This window comes from Equus quagga, chromosome 14, assembly GCF_021613505.1.
Source record: "Equus quagga isolate Etosha38 chromosome 14, UCLA_HA_Equagga_1.0, whole genome shotgun sequence".
Lineage (NCBI taxonomy): Eukaryota > Metazoa > Chordata > Mammalia > Perissodactyla > Equidae > Equus > Equus quagga.
The window spans coordinates 76,967,142-76,979,275 of record NC_060280.1 but is presented as its reverse complement, the minus strand read 5'-3'; the positions used below and the strand labels follow the sequence as shown (position 1 = coordinate 76,979,275).

The following is a 12,134-nucleotide window of genomic DNA, read 5'->3' as shown; positions in this document are numbered from 1 at the left end:
AAATTGCAGTTACCAGCAGTCAGCAGTGCCCTCCAGCTGACTGTAAGCCTAGAAGCCTGTTGCCCTCTCTGACCCAGGCCCACCCTTCCCTGTGGTCACCAGCTCCAGCCCTTGGCGCAGACGCTGGGGGCAGGGAGCAGAGCTCAGGATTAGCACTTTTATCCATATAATACCTTTCTTTGTTTAAGGATATTTTCCTTCTGCAATGCTCAAGGGAGACCCAAATTAGATTCCTCTGGGTACAGGAGTGTTATCTTTTTTCCTTCTCTTCAGCTTCTGCTGAAAAATAAATAAATAAACACAGTCGAGAACTAGGTGATCTTGCCGTGGCTGCCGTTGCCGAGGACTGCCGGGCAGCTGAGCAGGCTTCCCCGAAGCACCAGTATGTTCTCCATGTATCTGCACAAACGCCCACCCGTACGCGTTGACGTGAGCGGCCTGTTTATAGAGGAAAAAGCAGGGCAGGCTCATAACAGATCTGATGTAACCGTCGGCTTTTAAACACAACAGTGGCTTCTAGCAGACCACGTAACCCAAATGTATTCTACTAATGTACTGTGTCCCCCTGTTTATCACCATGGTGCAGCGAGGTGGTCCGGAGTGCCTAGGCCTGCCTCCGATCATAGTTACAATTAATATCTATATAGCATCTCCTGGTTTCCAAAGTACTTTAAAGTACATTTTCTCTTTGGATTCTCAGAACAACCCTGGGAGATGGGAAGGGCGCGTACTGTGAGTATCCTCATCTGTAGAATGAAGACAGGTTAGGTGGTTTTCTCAGTATCACTCATTTCCATAAACCTAGGTGTTTTCAATTGAACTTCCTGTCTTGTGTTCTTTGTATAGTAATATGGACTCATGGGAGAGCTTCTGGGCCCCTGAGACAGGTTTGGCCTACCTTCCCACAAAGGAATAATTTAGGAGACTTAGGAAATAATTGAGTATGTTTGAGAACATAATTGTTTGAGAACAAAAGTCTTGTCCCTCTCACCCATTTTCTGTTGCGAGAGACAGTGAGAATCTTTTGTCTCCAGATCCTTGAAGAGCCGAGCGAGATGTCGTATTGAGGCTACAGCTTTTGTTCTGTAATTAACCTAAAGCAACACAGAACCAAAAGAACATAGCTGTTCAGGGTGGGGTGCAAGGCCAAATGTACAGGGGATGTTTTAATCTGATAAGCAGCTGAAACAAAGTTTAATCGTTGTATCTCAATTGGGAACTGTTTTTTCTGTGCAGGCACAAACTTGTTTTCCCATCAGTCTCTGCTCCCAACGAGCTATCAAATACCTGAGGAAAAACCCAGACCAACACTCTCTTTTTTATGTCTGATTCTTATAGTGAAATATGATCAGACTACTCCATGCAGTGGCCAGAGGCCACACCTTTTGATTCCAGGGTAATTAGAGGAGCCTCTAGCCCTTGCCAGTTCAGTGGAGAGAGAGCCTTTCCATGCTTAGTTTCCTCCCTCCGCATCCTTCCTGATGCCTAGGGAAGCTGGCACCTGGGCAGCAATTCGATTATACTGCTCTTCTCTCTCTTTGCATGAGCCCTGTCGTATTTCACCAGGCACCTTACCAACGTCCTGCTTCCTATCTGGGCCTGAACTTGAAATTTCAGGGCAATGGAAAAAACACAAAACAAAACCCAGACATCTATTAGAAGAAATGGAAGCTATAAAATTTACCTGCTTAAAGGTTTAATATATTTCTGAAAAGTTTTGGAACTGATCAGTTTGAGCTTGGGGACTGAGTTTGGAAACTTCCCAAGATGTCTTCAAGCCTTTGATGATAATGTGGTACACACACGCATCAGAATGAGGGTGGAAATGCCTTCCCAACCCTTAGAGATTACTCACTGATGCTCTTTCCAAGATATTAAATTCCATTTTGCAGCTACTGAAATAATAAACTTAGCCATACTTTTGTGATCTCATCTCTAGACTGGGCCCTAGACAGAGTAGACTCAGTTAATGAACGTACAGACTCTTAGAAGAGGGGCTGAGATCATTGCGGTGCTGGGCTCCAAGATCCTTTTGGGCCAGGCCTTACTTGCTCTTTGACCTCTGTTTCGTTTCCTACCCTGTCTGTTGCAGAAGATGTCAAACCATATCCAGTTAATGGAGTCAACCCCACCTATCCAGAATCCCGTTATACCTCGGATTACTTCATTAGTAAGTTCATCTTCCTCTCTCCTTCCCTCGTTGTGCTCGTTATAATGGGAACTTAGGAAAAGATTCCTGTCCTGGTTGATCTTGGGCTCTTTCATGGTAATTCTACAAAAAATAATATTTTCTTAAGTGTAGACTCTTTATTATTTATTTTGTTGTTCCCACAAAGCACAAGGCTTCAACCTATTTGCATGTTTTATTAACCTCCAAGCTGCTACACACTAGGATCTCTCTCCTATATCTTCAGCATGAAAATCACATAGAGAGAGACTACATCTTGACCTGTAACCTTTGATCTTGCTTGATCTGTGCCCTGTGGCGACCCTCAGAGGTTTGGGTTAGGCATTTGGTCTCGGCCTTTGGTCTTTCCCTTTTACTATTAGATATGATGGCATTCCTCTGAAATCCTTCCTCAGGAGTGTGCTGTGCAGCTGTAAGAGCCGTTATAGAAAATGAAGCCTTCCCCACTCTGGCATGTGATACCTAACCACACTGGAGAGGTGGCTGGAGGAAGAGAGTTAGTGTAGGGCTGTTCTCATCTAATGGCCTTGTAGGCCTTGCTTTCAAAGGAGTCTTAAGCAGGTTTGTTTTCATTTGATCTCTTTACTTTATTATAATTTTTATTCTGACAACAATAGTATTGACTACTATGTAGCAAGGGCTTAGTGTGTGCCAGAAATGTTGGTAGGCATTTTACATATATACTCTCATTTGATCTTCATCACAACACTGAGGAAGATTGCAATCATCCCCATTTTAGAGATGAGCAAATTGAGTCAGAAAAGGGAAGAATCTTGTCAAGGGCCATAGCTATTAAGTAGTGCAGCAAGGTTAAAAACCCAACCCTTCTGACTTAGAATATTTTCCTTTTATTCTCTTAGGTAGTCAGCTTGTCTCACATGCGGGGCTGTTGAAAATGGTGAAGAGCTGCCTGTTTTAGATACAAATCTCTCCTCTCTCCAATTGCTAACCTGCTCTGCTTCCAGGCTATGGGATCGAGCACGCTCAGTGCGTTCCTCCGTCGGAGTTCTCAGAGCCCAGTTTCATCACAGAGTCCTACCAGACACTCCATCCTATCAGCTCGGAGGAACTCCTCTCCCTCAAGTATGAGAACGACTACCCCTCAGTCATCCTCCGGGACCCTCTGCAGACAGACACCTTGCAGACAGACTACTTCGCCATCAAACAAGAAGTTGTAACCCCAGACAACATGTGCATGGGGAGGACCAGTCGTGGTAGGTCAGATTTCTTCTCTAGAAGCTCTTGAGTTTCCAAAAATTACCTAACTTTGTGAGTTTTTCAGCCCCCTGCTCCTTTTTTTTTTTTTCCTCACTATTGGCCCTGTACACTTCTGAATTCCAACCTTTCTATCTTAGAATATTTAGATCTAAGAACTTTCCATCATGGAATTTTAGCCAAGTCCATCATGATGACAGAGACCATGGGTCCCTGGTAAAATTGAAATCTGGCAGGATGACCAATGAAATTTCTTATTTGGGTAAAACATTTTATCAAATAATAACTAGTCAAATGTGGTTGTTTTTTAAGGTATGTTTTATTTTCTTTGAGAAGATTTTGTTTAGGGAGGACACAATCAAATAAAAGTGGTTCGGGTGGCCCTCCTGAAAAGCCCTTAGGTTCACATGTGTCCCGATGTTCCTCCTGGAGTATTCTTGGGTCAGACTGCAAATCCTGCTTGGTATCTGAGTGACCTCTGCTTTCCGGCCTGGGCTCTCTAGCCTCCTGTGACTTCTTTGGTTTGGGAAGATACAAGATGGTTAACCAGCAGTTTATTTGGAACCAGTCATCAGCACTGTGGTGAAAGTGTGTATTTAGCTAGAGGACCAGGGAAAGAGGTGGCCAGAAGCTTCCAAAAGAAGGTATTCTTGTTGACATGACTATTATGACAATGATAAAATATTCACTGACAATGAAGTAAATGTTTCAGAATAGAGCTGGCTGACTTTATAAAGCAAAAAAGGTTAAATACACCCAATTTTTAAGATCAGGAGGTAAACACTGAGAGGCGCAGCCTGCCTAGTAAAGTGTCCAGATTGTTTTGTTTCTGAGAAAAGTGCAGTCGATCGTAAGGAAGGATTTGTTCATCCACTGAGACCTAGGTGATGTCTAAAAAGTTGAAAAAGATGATCTTTCCGATGGATACACCGGAAAGAATTACAGACAGGAAGAGGAACAGGAGAAAGCCCATCTGGGGTGCTCCCAGGGCTTTGGTCCCAGAAGTCAGGCTTAGCTGGCCTCTGAGCGATTTCTGCCCAGTGATGACCCTGCCACCTCGCTGAGGCTCTGAGAGGGGAGCCCAAAGGCGTCTTTACTTTGAAGGCTCATCCTGTAGACATCACGGGCCATACACATTGTCATCTTCTTTGAGTGTTCAGGCTCCGGCTTCCTCCCAGCAGGCCTTAGGATAACCAGCAGGCCCTGCGTAGGGAAAGTCCCTAGCACAATCTGAACCTATAATCTTCCTTCTTAGGGCCCCAGGGTGTTTGTGTTTCAGACTGAAGGGTGGGACCAGTTTTGCCTTCCCCTTTCTGACTCTTATTTTTGGATGCATGTCTATTTAAATACGTACACACATGTGTATGTGTATCTTTTTTCTCAGGCAGGTCAAAGCAGTAGAACAGCTTTCTTTCTCATGAGGCTTTCTGTACATACATGCGAGGAGGCTGAGTCTGTGGCTTGGGGCTCAGCCATATTGTAACTGTTGGTAGATCTGCTGTCACGTTGTGTTTAAAATGCGTCTGGCTTTGCATTTGTGTAATTGTTCCTTCTCCCTCTCCTTCTCTTGGTTCTTGGTTTTGGTCCTTAACATCCCTCTGACCCCAAATTAATGACTGTGGACCCTATAGTGACCCGTTCAAAGGGACATGTGGTATTTCTCTCTGGCCTCATTCTCCCTCCCTCACACCAAGCTTGAGACCATGCAAACTTGAGGGGCAGACTGTTTTCTTCATGGCTGGTTTTTGCACGTTAGAAGTGCTCAACAGGACATATTCCAAGGGCTGACTGAGTGGGACATGGTGTGATTGGTCTAGACTGAAAGCATTCCTGTTAGCTGATTACTATTAATAATAATCTTAGTATTCGTATGCTGCATCGCAGTATACAGAGTGCTCCTCTGTCCCTCTTCTTTGGGCTCTGAGAACTGTCTTTGTGCTGGTTGGTTGCTGTGGGGCTGCCCCATCCACTGTTTTGAGTACTCTGAGGTCTGTTTGGTGGAGTCAGATAGCTTTGGAAGGACCTTGCTGAGATGTTTCTCAGAAAAGCTGGCCAGTGGATGTCTTAGAGGACACGCGCTTCCCTGCATGAACACAGTAGCATAACTGAGTGCCTAATCCAGTTGGATGCAACCCACTTTTGGAGACAATACCCGTAAACGAAGGTTCCCAGCTCCAGGATTGTGAAATAGAACTAAAATGAAAGCAGCCTACTGCTATAAACCACAACTCTCCACAGAGTTTCATTTGGCTCATGTTTGAGTGGCTGCCAGAGAGTGGTTATGGCCTAGTTTAGTGCCCTTGCTTATTGGGACTCCTTGAAAACACAGCTTTCTTGCTCGTGGAAATTTCAGTCTCCATGCCCTCCAGATATAAAAATGACTGATAGAGATAGGATCATTTTGTATATAATATATATAAGTATATAAATACTGCCCAGTTATTGGTGACTTGGCGGGGTGTTCTTCATGAAAATATAAATTCTCTTTCTTAGGCGTTTGTGTGTTTGTTTCACAGAGAAATTGAATGAGCTTCCAGATGGGTGGCTGATATGAGCAAACACCTTTTTATGAGATGCCACAAAATCTCCTGTTCTGTTAAAAAGAGGCTGTTGCATCCTGGTGGTGGGCTGTTTTCCTGAGTCATTTAATGTGAATTTCTGGAAGGGGCACTTTGTTCATTTTTAATAATAATAATGAAGAGTTGCAAATGTGACAGTGGACTGGATAGGCAGGGCTGATGACTCCATGAAGCTCTTCAGTTTGCCTTCTGGAGGTTACCCTCCTTTGAATAGATGAAGGGAGGAAGGAATGAGACAGAGCAGAGCAGAAAGAACTCCCTTTCTGATAAGCAGTGCTGGAGGGGATGAGAGGCTCAGGAAATCTACAGCAGTGGATTGTACAAAAATTACATACTTAGCTGAATACATTTTATCTGGAATATTGTTTTTTTTTTTTTTAATTTTGAGAGCCACATATTTTCTTTCCTGATTACTGTATTTTGAATTTCGGTTTGGGTACCTGTTCATATTTGCATTTCATTGTTTTAACCAGTCCCCACCATTATGAAGGGGAGAATATACCAGAAACACACTAATATTAGGTTGTATAGGCCAACCTTATTCTGGATTTAAAATTTATAGTAGATCAGCCACCCCTGAACAATTGAGAGCTGACATAGCTAGTTCTATGCACACATTTTTCACATCCTTTTCGTCTCTTGACCTGTGCAGAATTGAGGTGGCCATTTAGTCTCCCATGATTAATTTAGATTGCCTGGAAAGCATCTGAAAGTAAAACATAGAAAATATTCCTGTGAGCCTTTTCAGCTCTTAGATGCATTTATTTTCCTCCCAAAAGTTTTTTGTTAGCCTCCTTTTTAATGGCATTTTTGCCAATGGAAATTTCTCTAGGAGCTATTATGCAATCGTAGCAGCTGTTTATAACCTGGTTTGGGAAATTAATGAACTTGCATGATCTTGTGGTCAGTTAAGAATGCCTTAAGCAACTCACAGAGTAAAGGATTTCTGATACTGCTATGGACCTTAACTCTTGAGTCAACTCCTTTGTTTTTATTGCCCACACTTCCCCAGTGAAGTATAAATTTCAAGTACAAAGTTGTACTTGGAGAGGATAAAGAATATGGATTTCTGTTTAGAAGAGTGATGTATTTTTTTTTTTAAATCTCTTGGAAAAAGCACCTTATAACTTCCTTCTCTATTTGAGAAGGCATAGAGGCAGTACATATATTTCATTTTTAAATAGTATTTGGGAAAAAATGCTAAAAAATAACTCTTTAATTCCAAGGTCAAGGAAGGTCAATCTGCTTAGTCTAATGGAATTTTTTTTTCTTATGACCAAAATACTTTGCCAGATTTTGAAATCATCTCATTGGCTTGAATCGGAATAGGGAATTGAGCGTGACACTGCTCTGATTTCTTCATTGTTTCGCTTGATCTAATACGTCAGCCAGACGTCCCATAATAACATGAAGGATTCTTGGCTTTTACATTTCTGGCTGTAGAATTTTTGAGGTCCCAAACACTGCCGTCTGTCTCTGGCAGATGTGAGTGGCATTTGACTCTGACTGTTTGTTCTCGGAGCTGTGAAACAGGACAGTGCGGTGGCAGTGGAATCTCAGACTGTGATCCAGCGCAGCCCCCTTCCCCACTGTGAACCCGTGACCTTTGGAGCTCCCTTCCCACTGCCCTCTCCCCTCTTCTGTGCCTCCTGAGGACCTGATTAGCAATCTGTCCTGGCTAAGAGGGTTTTTACAGTTGTCTTTTCCCAATCCCTCCTCCCCTGCCCTCTTCCTACCTCCTCCTTTACCTCCAGGTAAACTCGGGGGCCAGGACTCTTTTGAGAGCATAGAGAGCTACGATAGTTGTGATCGCCTCACCCAGTCCTGGAGCAGCCAGTCATCTTTCAACAGCCTGCAGCGCGTTCCCTCCTATGACAGCTTCGACTCAGAGGACTATCCAGCCGCCCTGCCCAACCACAAGCCCAAGGGCACCTTCAAGGACTATGTGCGTGACCGTGCTGACCTCAACAAGGACAAGCCTGTCATTCCTGCTGCTGCCCTGGCTGGCTACACAGGTAGGCGCCCTGCCCCTACCTCCGCAGCCTCTGTGTGTGTGTTGTTGTGGGTGGGCTCAGTGGAAGGCACTGTGCGCGTATTCCCAGAGACTGAAGTCAGCCTCTTTCTTTCTTTTTCTGGGTCCGGGGGAGAAGAAGACTCTAAGGGGTCTGGTCAGTCTCTCAAGCCACTCTGCTTGTGAATAGCCATTGATTTTTGGATGCAAACAGTATCATTCTGCCCCAAGGGATCATTTCCAAGAGTGGTAGGAAAAAGTTATATTTTGGACCCTTTTCCATATCTGGGGGAGGGAATTATATTGATTTCGCATTTCTGGAAACTCTGCCTACTGGCCTAACATCAAGGGACTTTTCCTAGCCTGTTCTCTGGAGGTCTTCCTAAACATAAAACCAGAAACAACATCTCTCAAAGGCATCATTGAGCAGCCCACACTCTAGGATCTTCTGTCGTAGGGTACTCACTAGCTTAGCAGTTCAAATGGGAAAAGTATTCTTAGTCACTCAAAACTTTGTCCAGATCCTGGCCTATATAGGAAGGCTTTTTTCTCACTTAGCCTTATTATCAATTTTCTTCCAGGAGTGAAAGTGATGGTAGTGGTGAGTGAAGGAAGATTGTAGAGAAAGGAAGATGCAGGTTGAGAACTTGGGCTTTGATTGAGAATCTGGTGATAGAGAAAAACAATTCATTTTCCTAATGGGTTGTCACGCATATGCTGCCCATCCCTGGAAACATCTGAAGAGTATATCTAAGACATATCCAAGGAGCGTTAATGTGCTAATTCTCAGATCCTTTCTATCAGATTGTGTTGTTTTCAAAGATTAGGAAGTGTGCTGTGAGTGGACTTTATTTTAAGCTTTGATTGCCCAGCTGTGGGCTAGGCCTCTGTTCTCTTATAATTTACTCCACCCTGGACCATGTGGGGACTCTGTGGTGAATGATGACAAACAGCAAAATCTTTGTTTCTTTTGAGGTATCTGACCTTAAGAGTGTGCTAGATCCTTATTCTTGTGTTCAGGGCTGCTGACCTTTGAGAACAACTCAGATACTTAGAAAAGTGACTCCTCCTTCAAAGATCAGGGGTGTGTCTCTATCTTGCCTGCCGCATAGCTCCTAGTGTGGTTCATTGCATGAACAGGTGCTCGGGGATTATGTCTGGTTTTGAGGTAGGACATGGTCTCTATATGGAGTCATGGACCAGGAAAGGAACTTAAAGATCCGGTGTTCTGTTCTTTCTACACTATCCCCCATGGTCTTCACTTGTACATCACTGGTGTGTGGGAACTTGCATTTTTCAAGGGAGTCCTTTCCCATCTCTGACAGCAGACTATTAGAAAGTTTGCCCATTTCCATTGAAGAATGAGGAAAAGTACATTAAGTCTCTTTCAAGATGTACGAGAGTGCTGGCTTCTGTAGTTATAACTCCTAGGTATTTTAAGAACTAGACTGCAGTTGATACACTGATGAAGGAGGGGAGAGGCCCTGCTTAATAAGGAAGAGAAATGAAGGGTCGAGGTTGCTCGAAATGGCTTTGTGGGCTTTGGAGGGGCAGGTGTCTAACTGGTCACACTTGCCTCTGCCCTTGTGGTGCAGGAAAAACTTTGCCCTGTCATTTGCCCAAGTGTAAAGGCCAGCTCTTCTGCAACTTCCACCCTAACTTCCAGTATCAAATCCTCAACTTAGTTTCTCCTTATTAAAGGTATTTCTTTGTTCTCCCTGCCATAATCACCGCTATAACACCGTCAACATCCACAGTCATAATTCTTCTCCCATGACAGCTTTCATCATTCTCTCTTAGCTGGGTCTGAAAATTTCGCTAGTTAGGGCAGTTTTGTGGATAATGAGATTAAATAAATGGACTTTAAGTTCTAAAGTTTGAGTTATGGCCAAAGAAAGCCTCATGATTTAGGTCAGCCTTCATGGGATAAGATTCTGGTAAGGATCCATGGTTACACTGCAGAAAGTCTAGAAGTTTCTAGAAATGGTGAAAGTCTGATCTCCACTTCAAGTGGAAGCTCCTCTGAAAGTGTTACATGTATTAGTTAGTGGATTTTCTATATGGGAGAAACCTGCAGGGCTAATAGTCTATAAGAGTGACTTAAGTGGTTTTGACTAAGGTGATCTTAGTACCTAGACAAGAATTATCTGAGAGTTGGGGATCTTTCCAAGTGTCCTAGTTTCAAGGAGAGAAGGAAAAGGAGGAATTGAAATTTATAAGAAGTAGGAATGAGTGTGAAGTACAAATTAGGGACATGAACTCCCATCAAGAAAGCCAAAGCCAGGATGCTACTGTGAGGCGTCTCTGGCAATTCAGTCTCAGAGCCAAATAGATAAGAGCATCAAAAGCTCTTTTAGCACAAATACAGGTACGTCCTGGAGGTCTGAGTTCTGTTTCATGTCCCCTTTCCTTTGGATAGATTGTTTTTAGTAGTGCCCTGCTTTCCTTCCTTCCTCCTTCCTTCCCTGTTTCCTTCCTTCCTTCCTTCTTTCCTCTTTCTCTCTCTCTCTATAAGGGAATGAAATTTTAGTGGGTGGAAGAAAAGGGAGAGTGACTATCAGTTAAGAGTTGAAAGACTAAAGTAGCCATTTGAATTAAAAAATATTTTTTAAAGCATCTTACTATTCCATTGTTTCTTCTTTATAATTGGGGATTTAACTTTTCATACCATCTCAAATGGTGGTGAGAACAATAGCCCGGAAAACGGAAGTCCTCTGTGCTCCCTCCCATCTCTAACACACTGTGTGATTTTAGGCAAATTTACCTTGTACCCTTTTCTACTTTTAGTGAAGTGGAAGTGCTCATCCTTATCTTGGTACTAGGAGATCTCTGCAAATGTAATTGAACTAAATCAATTAATTAAACAAGTGAGTGCTAGACACTGTGCTAGACATGAAGGGAAAAAAGCTCAATTGTAGCAAATCAATTATTTCAGCAAATGTTTCTGAGCACGTGTTGAGTGCAGATAAGTGCTAGTAACACTTGGGGGTTCACTCTCTTGTCGAATTCAAGATACTGTAATTGTCCTTAGACTGGAACTGGATTTTCTTATTGCTGCGGTGTGAACGAAGGTCAGAATTTGTGAGGCATGTGGGGGCAGCCCAAATTTTCGTGGCTGTTTTCCTGTGCTCAATGCCTGGTGAACATTTCCTGCCCACACTGCAAACTCGCTCTGCCTGGTGGTTCCCTCTCCCTTGCCCCCTCATTGTGGCCCCTTGTATTTCAGATAGCTCCTGGGGAATGGGGGAGGGGATGGAACATACCTGTTCAGCCCCCTCACCACCCGAGGAGCATGCAATAACTGGAGTTCCTATAAATGAGTCTCTGACTTTATGCCCACATTCTGAGATGAGCTGAAGTTTGGAAAAGTACTTTGGAAAGTGGAAATCATTATATAAGGGTTGGCAAAACTTTCTATTGCTTGTAAAAGTCACACCTATTTTCTATCTCAAGTTCTGCCCTCTTTTTTTGTGTGTTCCCTTAAAATTCGATGACTCCCGAGTTTGTGTGGCCACACAGTAGGAGCACTTGTATCTTTATGTCACTGTTACTCAGCCTGAACTATAGGGTGTGTGCCTAGATTCTCCAAGCTGGGGAGAGAATCCATTTTCCTGCCTTTACACAAGGAGCCTAGGGCTGCATCCATATCACCTTCAAAGGAATGGATTTGACTTCTTCATATGATGTCTTAGTTACTGCACTGTAAGTGTGGAAATCAGTTAGAAACTGAATTTTCTCATTCTCTTGCACAGTTACATTCTTCCTCCAAAGATAAGAAAATTGCATCAACCTTCACTGGGCTCCCATGGCAACTTGTTAAATTAGGTCAAGATGTGGGGACAGATAACATGGCTTGAAAGCCTGCCTGTTAGCTGAGTTAAGAATACATCAAATGCAGTGCTGGCTTCCGCCAAGATGTACCTTCCTACCTTACTGTGAACTGCTTACGGTTATCAAACTGATACCATCAGAGAGCTCCATTTTCTCTTGTTCCAAGATACATTATGAACCTCATCTAATTACCAAACAATCAGAGAGAAGTGGCCCAGTGTTTTCTATATATCTGATAGACTTAAGCAAAATGCTTTCCAGATCCTTGAAAAACATAGGCATCTCTGATTTTTTTTTCAATTTCAGTAGG

The 12,134-nt window shown here is 43.3% G+C and overlaps 1 protein-coding gene across 6 annotated transcripts in view; it reads left to right on the top strand.

The window, feature by feature from the left end:
• The window catches only part of ETS1 (ETS proto-oncogene 1, transcription factor), a 175,923-nt gene that overhangs the window by 146,041 nt on the left and 17,748 nt on the right, over positions 1-12,134 (top strand). For 5 of the 6 annotated variants that reach the window (XM_046685277.1, XM_046685275.1, XM_046685276.1 and 2 more), the window contains 3 exons: positions 2,093-2,170; positions 3,154-3,402; positions 7,737-7,997. In XM_046685277.1, the coding sequence (XP_046541233.1) occupies positions 2,093-2,170; positions 3,154-3,402; positions 7,737-7,997 (588 nt within the window). The remainder of the gene's footprint in view (positions 1-2,092; positions 2,171-3,153; positions 3,403-7,736; positions 7,998-12,134) is intronic. The other variant, XM_046685280.1, reaches the window with a different exon arrangement.